This window comes from Gekko japonicus, unplaced genomic scaffold (assembly GCF_001447785.1).
Source record: "Gekko japonicus isolate JY-2015 unplaced genomic scaffold, Gekko_japonicus_V1.1 scaffold37, whole genome shotgun sequence".
Classification (NCBI taxonomy): Eukaryota; Metazoa; Chordata; class Lepidosauria; order Squamata; family Gekkonidae; genus Gekko; species Gekko japonicus.
Genome location: NW_015171503.1, coordinates 718,931 through 734,372, shown reverse-complemented (window position 1 = coordinate 734,372; position 15,442 = coordinate 718,931). Strand labels below are relative to the sequence as shown.

At 46.9% G+C, this 15,442-nt stretch overlaps 1 protein-coding gene across 1 annotated transcript in view; it reads left to right on the top strand.

Moving 5' to 3' along the window:
• EP300 (E1A binding protein p300) overlaps nucleotides 1-15,442 on the top strand; it is a 126,435-nt gene that overhangs the window by 62,536 nt on the left and 48,457 nt on the right. The window contains exon 4 of the mRNA XM_015419224.1: nucleotides 12,351-12,612. Within this exon, the coding sequence (XP_015274710.1) occupies nucleotides 12,351-12,612 (262 nt within the window). The remainder of the gene's footprint in view (nucleotides 1-12,350; nucleotides 12,613-15,442) is intronic.

Below are 15,442 nucleotides of genomic sequence, written 5' to 3'. Positions count from 1 at the left end.
GATACTGTTTGTTTGCCGTGGGTCTATCCCACGCCACCCTAAGCTGACGCTCAAAGTAGTCCGGAAAAGGAAAAACCTTTTCTACATACTCCTCTGGAGGGAAAAACTCCTGGTCCCCTCTAGACCTGGATTTTATTTTGGGTCTAGAAGAAACCTGGTCCTCAGAAGGAGGGGTTTCTTGGATTTTTAATGCCTTCATTGCCTTAGACAGGAAGTAATGATAGTCTTCAGGCTTGAAGAACCTACTGGCCTGTTCAGGCATTTTAATTTCTTCTGGCTCCTCGTCAGACAGAAACTCCCCCTCCTCTCTTTCCTCAACGAGGGATCCCTCAGACTCCTCGTCTCCCCAGTGCTCCCCTCTAGAACCAGCACCGGATCTTGACGGGGCTTTCTGAACCGCCTTAGTGGGCCAGGAGGAAGGCCCAGGGAATGCACCCGATGTTCCCTGACTACGAAGGGGATCTTGAGCTGGGATACCCGCCCTCTCGCACAGGGAGGAGATGCCTCTTGCATGGCCTGACGGAACGCCGACATGAGATCCGCGGGGTCTATTAACGCTGCGCGGAAGGTATTGGCCTCTCTGCCATCTCCCACTGGCCCCAGGGAACGCGAATCGGAGGCCTTACTTGCTCCGTCCGCTCCATCGTCACGCTGCAGAGGCCCTGGGCGAACGTCCGCGATCGTTCCCGACTCCTCAAAATGGCCGCCGATCTTCGCCCTGCCGGATCTGGCGGGCTCCGCTTCTTGCGGCCAGCGGCGCTTCAGTGCACGCTGTGCCGCCGCCTCTGCCGCGCTCGTTGGTGCGGCACGATCAAGCCCCGAAGGCAGGTTGACCGCACAGTCGAGTTGCGCTCCGCCCGTCGCCGCGGTGAGCGTTGTCGTCTCCTCATCCCCCGAAGAGAACACGTCAGAGTGTTCCGTCGTCATCTCTCAGCTCTTCAGGCCTTCGGTAAGGACTTGCCTCACGATGGTCGTTATCTTTCTCAGTTGAGACAGAAGAGTAAAGAGATGAGGAAAAAAGGGGGGGGGAGAGATTAAAGGAAAAGAAAGTTAAAGCTAAAGATTGAAAAGGAGAAAAACGAAAGTGGACAAAAAACACAGAGCTTTGTCCCTAGTCTGCTACTCCCTAAGAGGCAGGAATAGAACTGAGGGGCAGGGCTATTCCCAGGGCGCCAACAGGAAGGAGAAAAAAGTATTTCCTGCCTCCCTATAGGAACGATGGGAATAACCCATGGAGATGTCCTCCGCCTCAGAGAGAGAACAACCTTCTGACTCCAAAAGTCTTCATATCGATGCGTGAGCCGCCAGAATGATAGGCAGACTGATTCCAGCATCTGCCAAGTGGGCACCCAGCAAAGAAGATACCGCATTGGGGCAACGGAGTGGTAACACACCTAACTCCAGGCCTTTTAATCTTCCACCAGAATTCTTCTCCCTCATTATACAAACCATGAGGGAAAAGAGCCATTTTGCCACCAAAAAAGCAATAGAGCAGAGGGTCCCATCAGTAAGTAGAGGCTTGTTGTTGTTCAGTCGCACAGTCGAGTCCGACTCTTCGCGACCCCATGGACAATCTACACTTGGCCAACTAAAGTGGCACATTGGAGCCTGTTAACAGAAAAAGAGGGAGAGACAACACCTTGTGGGAAGACAATCACTCATCTGAGAGCGATGTAGATGAGAGGTAGGAGGGAGAATTCCTCTCAGATGAGGAAGAGGAAGAAATTGAAGTCCCTGAAGAGTCCTGAGGTTCTTTAAATCGGAAGACTACCATTGCCTCCTATCTAAGTCTCTGGCAGCATTAGATTTACAGGATATCCCAGGGGGAGAGGACGAAGACCCCACAGTGCCAAATTTAAAACACAGACCAATGGGAAATAAAGAGTTCTTCCCCAGATCCAGCACGAGTGAGAAGGTCTTTCCCTTCCCTGTCTTCTTTGAAAAGCACTTAAAAGCAGAATGGTCGAAGCCCGTAACCAACAGGCAGTTTCCAGACTTCATTTTAAAGTTATATGCATTACCAGTATGCCAGTGAGTTTTTGCAGGTACCCCTGATGGATGCACCTGTCACAGCATTACAGTCTGCAGGGCTTCTGTCAGAAGATGGTTATGGTTCCATAAGGGATAGCCAACTTTGCATTATGAAAAGCACATGAAGCCACAGCCATGTCAATCAGCATCAGCTACAGCGTCCATAGTATCCAGGGCAGCCATAAAATGGACCAGAAAGGTACTCAAACTCATACCAGACAACAGTTGCCATCTGAATGAAGGCATCAATATGACTACTCAAGGTGAAGTCCTTCACAGCTGATGGAACCCTGGATTCCACAATTTTTTTCTTCCAGAGCAATGGCCTCAGCAACAGCAGCAGCAAAGAGAATGCATTGGCTGCTTGCCTGGCAGGCAGATTACCATCCCAAAGCCATTGTTTTGGTATACCCATTCCAGGGGAGACAGACTGGAGATGCTCTAGACAGGATCCTGATGGAAACTAGGGACAAGAAAAAAGCACTTCCCAGAACCTTGAGATACAACAACAGAAGGCCGTCTGGAAATTATTCCTTTTGTACCCAACACTTACTTTCTAGATTTAAACAGGGAATGAGAAAACACAACTGGACTCAGTCAAGACAGCCATTCCAATGGGGAAACTTCAGTGCCAGGTTTAACACGCAACAAAACAGCAGATCAGACAGAACCAATCGAGATGGAAAAGCCCTTAAGGCATGACACGCTGTCTGCTCCAGTGGGAGGATGTTTCTTCCATTTCAGGGACGTTTGGATCAATTCCAAGGCCAACAGGCAGTGGGAATAGTTACCAATGGCTATACCATAGAATTCAACAAACACCTTCCAGAGCAATTCATAATATCACCTGTCCACAGGAATGCACAAAAATGACACAGAACTATGAGAGCAATTGAACACCTGCTCAAGATCCAAGACATAGATAGAGCCTGTTCCAACTTCAGAAAAGGGCCATAGAGTGAACTCTATTTTCTTTACGGTCTTAAACAATTACCCTTGGCCACTTACTGAGAGGGGTCCTTCTCCTTTGAAAAAAGGAGGACACCTTGGGTGATTCCCACCATCCTATCAGGGAGGCAGGAACTAAGAACTTTTCCTCTTCCTGTCGTGTCAGTTCAAGTAACTTTGAAAAGCAGTGTCACATAAAAAATACCATATGTAAAAAACTAAACAGCAGGAAGAACTGTAAAAAGGCACAACAGGTGCAAAAAACAGAAGAAGGAAAGGCAGAACAGGATAGATCAGAATATAACCCCCAGGACGAAGATTAGGGAGGGCAAGATGTCCTCCTTTCCTCAGAGGAGAGGGACCAATCACGGTAAGTGGCCAAGGGTCGTTCTCCTTCCGAAGTGGAGGACATCTTGGGACCTCCAAGAGCAGTGTCCCTTAAGTGGGTGGGTCATCGTCTCCAGTTGGGATTATATATTGCAGTACTCTTCTGTCAAAGGCAGTGTCTGCAGAGTCATAGAAGTTCAGCCTGTAGTGTCTAACGAAGGTGGACAGCGAACACTATGTGGCAGCCTTGCAGAGCTCTTCTACCATGGCGTGGATGAGAAATGCTGCATTGGTTGAAGCACTTCTAACGGAATGAGCTGTAATACCCTTGGGGACCTCCAGTTTGAGGGCCTTTTACACCTCCACAATACAGGATTTCAGTGTAACGCTGACCGCATTCTTTGACATCTTGTTGCCAAAGTTCAGAGGAGATATGTTGATGAACAAGCAGTCTGATTTCCTAATGCCTTCCATCTGAACTAGAAAACTTGAGAGATCTCCTTAGTGCACTGGTTCCCAAAGTGGGCAATACCACCCCCTGGGGGACGCTGGAACAATCCAGGTGCAGATCCACAAACTGCATCTTTTTGTCCACGTCTTAAAGGTAGATATCCGGGGGGGGGGTGCTGAGTAATTTTTTTTCTGAAAAGGGGGTGGTAGACCAAATAAGTTTGGGAACCTCTGGTCTAGTGTATACCATGGTTTTTCCTTGGGGTGTTGTGGCTTAGGGCAGACGGTTCTGTGTTCTGTGGAAGGTTGAGTTGACCAGCAAGGTGGGTGCATAGGACCACTTTGTCTTTATGAAAAACACAGTGACCCGGCTTAATAAACAATGCACCCAGTTCAGAAATGAGTCTCACTGAGGTGACTGTGATGAGGAACAAGGTCTTCATTCTCAGCCATCGCAGTGGAACGGTCTGAATTGGTTCGAATGGCGCTCTGGTCAGTGCGGTGAGCAGTGCATGGAGTCTCCATGTAGGGAACCTGTGAGTCTGCAGAGGATTTTTGAGTGTAGCTCCCTGAAGGAATTGCCTGACATGAGGATGGTGAGAAATCATAATGCCATCTATCTTAAGTACTATGGTACATAGAGATGCTAGCTGTTGTCTGAGGGTGGGTGGTTTGAGACCTGTGTTCAGGCCATCCTGCAGGAAGTTTAGGATCTCATCCAGGGAATGATTCTGTGGGGGGACCCCTTCTACACCATGGGTGAAAGGATTTCCAAGACATGTTATATATTCGGGTTGTTGGCTATTTCCTGGAAGCCAACAAGGTGTTGATTACCCTGTGAGAGTAACCTGATTTCAAGAATGCTTGCCATTCAATTTCCAGATGGTCAGATGCAGCCATTCTGGATGAGGGTGCCTCAGTGGCCCCTGAGTCAGCATGTCTGGTGATACCGGTAGGTGAAACAGGGTTCCCATTGCCACTTTCTGGATAACCGAGAACCATGGGAGAACCATAAGGGAACCACCACCAGGACTGTCCTTTGTTCTCGAATCTTCTCGATCATCCTGGATATGATTAGGAGTGGAGGAAAAGCAAACAGTAGACCTTCCGGCCAGTCAAAGTCAGGGTGTCCATGGCTTCAGCTTGAGGGTGGAAGAAACCTGTGAAATATCTGGGTAATTGGTGATTCACTGGCGAGGCAAACAGATCCGCCAGCGGTGTTCCAAAATCTCTGGTAATCATCAGGAAGAGTTCCTTCTTGAGTGACCATTCTCCCTCTCTTAGAGTCATTCTGCTGTGCCTGTCCGCTTGCTTGTTCATTATCCCTCTGGTGTGCTCGGCCCAAATGGATGCCAGGTGAGATTTGTTCCAACATAGGATCAAGCTGGCCTCTTTGTGGAGCCTGGAGGACCTGGATTCCCCCTGGTTGTTGAGGTAGCTCTTGGTAGCTACGTTGTCCGTGTGAGTCAGGACATGGTGACCCAATATCCTGTTCTTGAAATGTAGCATTACCAGACATGTCACTCGAAGTTCTAGTAGGTTGATGGGAAGTTTGGCTTCGTGCCGTGACCATCTGCCCAGGACCGGGTTACTGTCTAGCATCGCTTTCCATCCCATCAGACTGGCATCTGTGAAGATCTGTTTTAGAGCGGTGACGTGAAAGGTCTTGCCTTGTAGGAGATTCCATTTGTTCATCCACCAACATAGACTGGACTTGACTGTTGCGGGGACCTGGACACTCATGGTAGATTTGGTCATCACGTGTAACTTTTACAGTCTGAGTAAATTTTGAAGTGGTCTGGAGTGTAGGCATCCCCACTGTATGGCCTCATTGTTGGTCACCATGAGTCCCTGGATCTTGGCTAAGGACATCAGCTGTATGGACATGGCTATGATCACTTCCCTGTCAGCTGAATAGTCTTCTCGACTTTGATTTCTGGAAGAAAAAAATGTGATATCCCCCAGGTGCTCTAGATGACTCGCTGTTGTAATGGAGCTTTTTTGTAGATTGACCAGGAAGCGGAAGCATTGCAAACATCAGATGGCCTCCTGTGTATCTGTGATGTACTTGTCTTTGGATCCCGATCATATCAAGAGGTTGTCTAGATATGGGTGGATATGTATCTCGTTCTTCCTCAAGTGGATGATTGGATGGATAAGTACCTTCAAGAATACTCTGAGAACCATTGACAAGCTGAAGGGTAGAGCTCTGAACTGCAGGTGAACACTTCCGATGCAGAACCTCAAAAAATATCTGTGGGTGGACAGAATCAGGATGTGCAAGTAAGCTTCCTTCAAGTCCGTGGATGTCATAAAATCTCCCGGTTGCAGGGCCTCTGCTTTGGACCTGTTTCCATCTGGAAGTGTCAGAGTTGGATATATTTGTTTAGAAACTTCAGGTCCAGGATCACCCTCTAGACTCCATTTTTCTTGGGGATTGTAAAAAAGACTGAGTAAACTCCCTGTCCCTGTTCAGATACAGGGACTGCCTCCACTGCCCTGATGTCCAACAAATTTTGCATGGCTTCATTTGTAATTAGCTGCTTCTGCTTGTTCTTGCGAAATGGAGAAGGGATAAATCTTTCTGGTGGCGTTGTTGAGAACTCTATGGAGTATCCATGAGAGACCACCTCTAGTGTCCAAGAGTCTGCCTGTGCGCTGCTTCACACACAAGACAAACCTTTATTGGCATATACATGTAGATACAGTAATCTAATACAAAATCTGTGCAGAGTAAAATTAGAGTTACAGATTAAATAAACAGAGTAACAGCATAATAAAACCTAATTCATAGAGTGCGCTGCTTCAAGGGTCTTGGAAGTGGAGCAGTCATCCCCCTGCCGGTAAGGAGTGATAGTCATGCCTTGGGGGACTTGTTGCCTCGATTGGGTCTGTAACTCCTGTTGGAGGCCTGTCGATTGAACTTGCCATTATTGAATCTTCTTTTAAAGGAGGATCTAGCTGAGCTCCAGGTATTCTTTTTGTAGTCTTGCTTGAATTGCGGGAGAGTGCTTTGGGAGGAAAAGGAATGAGAGTTGGTTCTCCTATCGCTACATTTTAGGGTTTTAGCCATGGCTTTTTAAAAATCTCGGGTCTCTACCAAGATTTTGTTCAGTGGCTCACCAAAAAGCCTGTCACCCCGGAAGGGGTAGGCCACAGCAACATGCTTGGAGTGCAAGTCTGTTTGCCATGCACTCGACCAGAGCAACCTCCTGGCAACTGCCACAGATGACATGGCTCTGGCTAGGAATGTCATTATATCCAGGGAGGCATCTGCCGTGAAGGCAGTGGATTTCATGACCCTGTTGATACTTTCTAGGAGTGTGCTGTCTCCTGGAATAAGTTGCTCTAGTGGCAATAGAAACTGTGGAGGATGCCTTGGTGGTCAAGGCCATCATCTCATATGCTTTCTTTAATGCCATCTCCACCTTTTTATCCAGTGCGTCTCTCACAGCCCCTTGACCTTCCTCAGAGAGTAGGTCATATGATTGGAGGGCTATTATCAGGGCATCTACTAGTGAGACCTGGAACATATTGTTGGCACAGGAAGGTAAGTCATAGGGCCTCTTGACAGGGGCAGAGAACTGTCGACTGGCCATTGGCTTAAGCCAATCTGCCTTCACCCAAAAAATTCTGGGAAGGGGAAAAATTTTCTGTGGAGTCTACCCTGGGGGGGAAATTCCTGTATCCCCTTGGGTCTAGTTTTGTGTTGTGTTGGCCAGGTGTTCCTCATCAGAAGGGGTCTCCTGAAGTTCTAAAGCTGCCAGGGCTTTGCTTAGCAGATAAGGGTAGTCCTCTGGCTTGAATAAGCATGGAGATTACTCAGGAACAATGAGCTCCTCAGACTCCTGATCTGAGGAGAATTCCCCTTCCTCTCTATTCTCACTTTCAGTATCCATGATCCCCCCCAGAGATGGTCCCTCCCCCACTTTTTGAGTAGAGGCTGCTTTTGTGCCGCTCTGTGGGCCAACTGAAAACGTCTCCCTGGGGAGTGGGTCTGGGATTGGGGGAAAATAAAGAAGAATCTGAGTCGTTTCCTTGAGCATTAATGATCTCAGATCTGCAGAGGATGATGAACTCCTCTGTCATGGTTTTCTGTAGCAGACACAGGACAGGCAGAGAAAAAGTCAATGCTTCATCATCGTCCTCCTTGTCCCGTAAGGCCAATTTAGAGGGAATGGGGGGGGGGGTGTTACCTGAGTGAGCACATCCCCATGTAGAGTCGGAGCCATCTCCTGGGCCATAGGCAAGCTGGTGAGAGTCTCGGGCACGGTGGTGCGTTCCCACCAAGTCTGGCTCCATAAAATGGCTGCTGCTTGTAGCTGCCGAGCAGGAGTGGACCGCAATTGGAGACAGGCACGGGCGCTTTGCTTCAGCCGGTCGTGATGATGCCTGTGCAGGGAGCGCGGCAAGCTGAGAAGACATGCTAGCCCCGACTTCATTGCACTCTGCGGTGACAGCTGTGAATGAAGCGTCTGTTTTCCCTTCAGAGAGGAAATCATCCTTGGATGCCATGTGGCTGCTGCTGGTGGGTGGGAGAAAGCTCCAAGGAGTAAAGAAGGGGAAAGCTCCAAAGATTAGAGAATGGGAAGTCAGAAACAAAGGTAGAATAAGCTGAGAAAATGTAAGTGTAGAGGTAGGGAAGAAGAAGGCAAAATAGAAAGCAAAAGAGAACAGTGGGTCTAGTAGGCAGAGCTGACTCCAGAAGCTGCTTCTCCCTTTGAGGCAGGAACAGAACTGGCAAAATGGGCGACTCCTACACTACAGGAAGAACTTTTAGTTCCTGCCTCCCTGATAGGGCAGTGGGAATCACCCAAGATGTCCTCTGCTTCAGAGGGAGAATACTCGATCTGGAAGTGAGGCATTTCAGAATGGAGACACTGCGATCACTAACTGAGTCACTACAACTAGAAGAGTACCTCATCTCAATATACCTGACAGGCTTACCTCCATGTTCCGATATTTCAGGGCCACTGAAGATCCTATGTTTCTGTGTAGGAAAGAACCATTTTCAGTTCAGAGCTCTATGCTTCAGTCTTAGAGCTCCAAGGGTTTTCTCAAAAGTACTAATTAATCTGATTGTACAATTGAGAGAACAAGAAGTACACATCCACCCTTAACTGGATGACCTGTTAATCAGGTCCAGCTCAAGATGCAAGTCAAGGGAAGACACAGAGAAGACCGTACAGCATTTACAGGCCCACGTATTCCTTGTGAAACTACACTAGAGCGCCTTAAAACCTACACAGAGATTGGAACACCTAGGCATGCTCATAGACACCATGTCGAATTATCTTTTTCTCCCAGACAAAAAGGCAAAGGAGATGAAGAGCATGGCAGCATCAGTAATACAGAGCAGATCATCACTAATGACACAGCGTCGATGGGTCTCTTAATTTTGAACATAGACACAATTCAATGGGGCAAATTTCATTCGACTCCTTTAACAGTTTCTGAGATCCTTCTAAATTCAGATCTTGAGGAAAGAAGAATAGTCAATCCACATTCCATTGAAGGTAAAATCCAGCCTTACCTGGTGGACAAGAACATCCAGCCTCTTACAGGGCAAGAAATATTGGATTCCAGAAGTAAACAAATATTTGCAGATGCCAGGCTTTCCGGAGGGGGGGAGGGCAACACCGAACAAGATACCAGTACAGCATCAATGGAGCCCAGAGGAATCAACCTGCTAGAACTTCGAGCCATCAGACTAGCACTTTTCCATTTTGGAAACGAAATAGCTCAATCCCACTTGCTTATAAGGACAGACAACATTGCAGTAAAAATTTACCTCAGCAAACAAGGGATTCCAGATCCACAGCACTTCACAAGGAAACGACCAGAATACTAATGTGGGCAGAAAAGAACCTGTCATGTATCAGGGCAGAACACATAAACGGAACTGCAAATATCCAAGCGGACTGGCTCAGCCAGCAAACAATCCAAGAGAGAGAATGGTTCCTCAAGAAGGATCTGGTGGATCTCTTTGCATCTGGTTGAGGTCAGCAACAGGGACAGTATGACATCTGGCACTCTCATACTCTCCCCATCTCTCAAAACCCTTGCAACTCCCCCCCCCCCGGGAGGCTGGGGAGCTGAATTTTTCCCCGCCATCTTGGTCTGCATATTGTTTTATTTATTGATCTGTTTCTGGGTAGTTTTAATGTTGGTTTTAAATTAAATTATTTATTGTATGCTATTCTGTTGTAAGCCGCCCTGAGCCCTGCTTGTAGGGAAGGGCGGCCTAGTAAATCTAATTTAATAAATAAAATAAATAAAATCTGCAACAAACCATCAGACAGATCGATTCTTTACCAGGTTCCATCACCTTCAGGCCAAAGAAACAGATGCCTAACAATGAGTAGACTGAGAGGTCTGCTGTACACCTTCCAACCAGTCCCAGTATGACATAACTCCTTCAGAAGATCAGAGAACAACAGGCAGAGATCATACTAGTGGCTCCCTTTTGGCCTCGCCACCCATGGTTTTCAGCAATACTTTGGATGTTGACATATCCACCTCTAAGACTCCCAGTGTCAGCAGACATGCTGCAGCATGGTTCTCTCTGGCATCCAAAACTGGAGCAGTTAAATTTGACCGCTTGGAATTTGAGCGGAATAACTTTCATCAAGGGAGCATCTCTAAAAGATTCTCTATAGATGCATAGATTCCCAACCTGGAAATTGTATTAAATACTATCCACCCTCACCAAACCTCCATTCAAACCAAGTAGAGAGATCCCATTGAAGTGACTGAGAATGAAAACTCTATTCCTGCTAGCCATCACATTGGCAAGAAGGGTGTCAGAGCTCAGAGCACTTTCTATCAAACCCGAATTCTGTGTCTTTCACAAAGACAAAGTAATACTGAGAACAGACTCAACCTTCTGGTCAAAGGGTAACTCCTTGTTCCACAGATCCCAAAAAATTGATCTTCAGTCCATCTGTCCGAACCCCAGTCACCCAAGAGAAAGGACAAAGCACACTTTGGATGCCTTGTTCATTTCCATTTCACCATCAAATATGGGGAGTAAAATGTCAAAATCAACCATCAGCAGGTCTCTCAAGACCCATATCGCAGTAGCATACAAGTTTCAGAAGCTCCACGTACCAAGTAGAATTATGAGTCATTGAGTGAGAAGTGCTGCAACCCATGTAGCCTTCAATAAACAAGACACAGTGGGGAAAGTATGGAAGGCGGCAACATGGTCATCCATCTTGACCTTCATTTGACACTATAAGATTAATTCCTACAATTTGGCCAATGCTGCCTTTGTAGAAGAGCACTTCAGCATTTTTTAGACACAGAAGACGATGACCCACCCAGAATTTGAGGACACTACTATGGGAGATTCCACCAAGCTGTCATCTGCCTCAGAAGGAGAATGGACCACTGGATGCTTACTGTGAAGGGTCCTGTTCCTCTGAAGACAGGAGTACATCTTATCCCTTCCAAGTCATCATCAGTCAATCAACTAGTAAGGCAAACAATTAACAAGCTTTCTGCAAGATCCCTACCTGCCTTAGCTGTCTTACACTTAGCTGTTTTTTATTTACTTAATTGATTATCACTGTTACAGGTTAACGTTCTATCTAATTATAGAGTTTTTAGGGTAGTTTATCTGCTTTCGGAGTTACCAAAACTGAAAAGAGGGTGACTCCCACACCACACAGGGGGGAAAAAGTAGTTCCTGCTTCCCTGCATGGATGTGGGAATCACCCACCAAGATATCTTCCTGTCCTCAGAGGAGAAGGACCCTTCACAGTAAGTATTTGGTGGTCCATTTTAAATATATTTTAAAATTTCACCGCACTTAAAACTAAAGCAACCTATTATTTTGGTGCCAGTTGTAGCTGGGAGATTTGGTATTCTTAAAAACAGACTGTAATTGAAGCAGTAAATGCTAATCCTTTTGCCAGTAGGCATACGTGATGGTGCTGGCTAGGGATTTATGTTGTATAGGGTACAGTACTTATGAATTTAATGCTGATATGTACTGCTTAAAGATTAAAAAATGATCATCATTCTGTAGCTAGTAATTGATCAATATAATCTTGATAACTGAAGCTAAGCCCAGAGATCAGGTGTATAAAAGTCTTACATAAAAGTCACTTGAACAAGTCATCAGTTTTCCACTTCTCCCAATATCAGCCCATTGCAATTGATGCTGGAAGCAAATACATAACTGTAACTTCATCTCCATCTTGTTACAGCTCCCTGTGTTCTCTATGATGTAACTTCGGGGGGCAGATACATCCAGTAATTGCCAAGAGTCATGGTAGTAGTGTTGGGGTCTGTGTTAAAAACTGTGTAGTGTGGTGGGTAATGTGACTGCAACAGTGGGTTTTAAATTGGTTTCCAGAGTGTAAATCAGTCATGCTGTGAGACTGTCCAAGAAGCTTTACAGGGAAAAAAAAAAAGTCTTCCAGTCTCTGGAAGAGAAGGGATTGTTAGATTATTTTACATTAACTGATATAATTGCTTTGTTAAGGCTTAAGTATAAAATTGCAAATTACAAGAATCGGTTTTTCTATGTTTTGTTGACTTTGAAAAAACTGTAAAGACTGTATATCCGTTTGTTTTCTCTTCTGCAGGGTCAACAGCAGACTGCTGCAGTGCAGCAGGCTGGGATGGTGTCAACTGCCCCCCAGGGCATGGGATCAGGAGCACCTACAGCAGACCCGGAAAAGCGCAAGCTCATTCAGCAGCAACTCGTTCTCCTCCTGCATGCTCACAAATGTCAGCGGAGGGAGCAAGCAAATGGTGAGGTGCGACAGTGTAACCTTCCTCACTGTCGTACCATGAAGAATGTTCTCAACCATATGACACATTGCCAGGCGGGAAAGTCCTGCCAGGGTAAGTAAAGCTTTTTCTCAGTTTAGAAGACTCTAGCACTATACCTATAGACCACTGATTGAACATCTTGATAAACTTTGTTTTACAATAGGAAGCTAAGGTTGTTCGAAAGCAAACGGATAATAAGGTGACTGATGGTAATTTCTTCCCTCTCAGAAATAAAGGCACATTGGCCCTGACCTGGATAGCCCAGGCAAGCTCGATCTCATCAGATCTCAGAAGCTAAGCAGGGCCAGCCCCTGGCTAGTATTTGGATGGGAGACCTCCAAGGAATACCAGGGTCGTGACACACAGGCAGGTGATGGCAAGACACCTATGAAACCTCCCTTGCCTTCAAGCCCTACTAGGGGTCGCCAGAAGTCAGTTTGCCTTGATGGCAAAAAGAAAAATATATATATATTTTTATAACATGCCTCCACTTTGGAATAAGAATGCACTATCAAGAAAAGGACCATGTATTAGATATTGCCAGATGCAGATAAACTTATTTATTGCCAGATGCAGATAAACTTATTCTGTGTTTGGATCGGTACTTGGATGAAACAGGTCCTTAGGGCATCGTAGCTGAGTGTGTCCCATTAATCTGTCAGGACTGGTTGCAATGGTTTCCAATTCTTGAAGCCAGCAGGGTTTTTAAAGAGATGGTTATGAACCTATGGAAATAAATTGAGGGGGTAAATCTCATTGAATTCCAAGTGAAAAGCTTGGGATCAAGTGGCATCATTTCTTGGCATTGGCAGCAAATTATTTGGCAACTAAGCATTTGGGATTCTTCCAGCCCGATACCAAAAATGTTCTTGTTAAACTTGCTCTACTATATTAAAATGGTTCCCATATATGTTTTAAGAGCTGTTGTATTGTTATACTAAGGAGAAATTCAAGTGGATAGCTGTGTTGGTCTGAAGCAGCAGAACAAAGTTTGAGTCCAGTGGCACCTTTAAGACCAACAGAGTTTATTCAAGGTATAAGTTTTCATGTGCAAGCACACTTCTTCAGATACAGTGAAATGGAAATTACCAGTCCATACATATAGGTAGAGGGTGAACAATAAATCAGCATACAGCATAATGAAGATGTTTAACAGATTCAAGAAGTAAACAGGAATAACAAGTCAGTTTAAATGGATACCATTTGTTTGGGATTAAATCGGGGGGGGGGATAGTGAAGGAAATAAATATGTCAAAATTGGAGATTGATAGGCAGATGTATCCTTAATTGTGGAATGCTGAGAGTAATTAACTGAGACCCTGCCATTACAATCCATCCATCTTCTCTCAAGCACAGGCTTATGTGAAAAGCTAGCAACAAGGTCGCCTCCATGCTTGAGAAGAGACAGTTGGAGCGTAATGGCAGGGTCTCAGTTAATTACTCTCAATTATAATTTTAAGACATTTTCTATAGAATACAATAGTCCTTACTACAAACATTTTAAATTTCAGATTTCATAACTAATCTGTTCTTCAACTATATTATTAATTTCATCATTACTACGTATTCTATATTACATGTTTTGTCATCTCTACACATTAACAGCTTTTAATATACCAAACTTCAAAGGAAGGTCTACTATATATCACAATAAAAAATAAAAGACATTGTTATTCAAAATCCACTTTCTTATACATTTATATTCAGAGCCTTTTCTCATTCTGTTTCTACACTGTAGTACATTTATATGCATCTCTCCCTTATATATAATTGAGTAAGACGCAGCGTAAGACAAAATGCGCTCCGTCAGCCATTGGCTGGCCAGCTGCCGCTCAAGGCTGCTGCCATGGCATTGGCTGGGAGGCGGGAGGCGAATGCTGCGTCTGAATGGCGCGGCGGCGGCAATGAGCCGCTCTCCGCGACCCGATTTCCCTCCCCTACTCACCCACCCCACCCAGTTGAAGGCCGGCGGCAGCAATGAGCCACTCGGCGCGACCCGATTTCCCTCCCCCACCCGTTTTTTTGCCGCCATGCCATTGGGTGGGAGGCGGGAGCCGATCGCTGCGTCTGAATGGCCCAGCAGCGGCAGCGGTGATGAGCCACTTGCCGCCGCCCCATTTCCCTCCTGCACCAGCCCACCCCACCCACCCACCCACTTGAGAGCACCCGATTTCCCTCACCCAGTTGAAGGCCGGCAGCGCCGGCAATGAGCCGGGCGGCGCCCCCATTTCCCTCCCCCACTCTAGGGGCCCCCGCGCCCAGAAGAAGGCCGGCGATGGCGGCTGTGGCTGCCGATTGCCCATCTCTCTCTCCCCCCCACCTCCAACCAGGCCGTCGGTTGCAGCACTTGAGGTGCTCATCACCGCCTCATTGCTGCCGCTGCTGCTACAAGGCCCGATTTCGGGGCTCCTCCCAATGAGGCAGGCTTTCGGGGGAGCCCAGGGAGGGGAGGGGCGGCAGCGACTGAGACGCTGCATGTCCGGCTTCCGCCCACCAGCCCAGCACACAGCCGGTGGCAGAGGTACGCAAGCCGCCGCCTGCCTTCGGGCCTCTCCTCTGCCTGCCCGCCCGCCCGCCCAGTAGAAAGCCAATGGCGGCGGCAAATGAGCCGCTGTGCGCCTGCCTTAGCCCCTACCCTCCACCCCACCCCTCGCGCCAGGGCGGACCGGAGAACCTTAACCAAGACCCCTCCACTTCTCCCGCCGCCCGGCATTCCAGGCGGACAAGAGAAGCTCGCACGGGCACCCCCGCCTCCCCCTTCTTCCTTCCTTTCTCTTTCTCTTCCCTCCCCACTTTCTCTCTCTCACTCTGTTTCCCCCCTCTCTTTCTTTCTCTCCCCTTCTTCCCTCCCTTCTTTCCTTCATTCCATTCTCTCTCTCTCAAACTCTCTCTTTCTACCCTT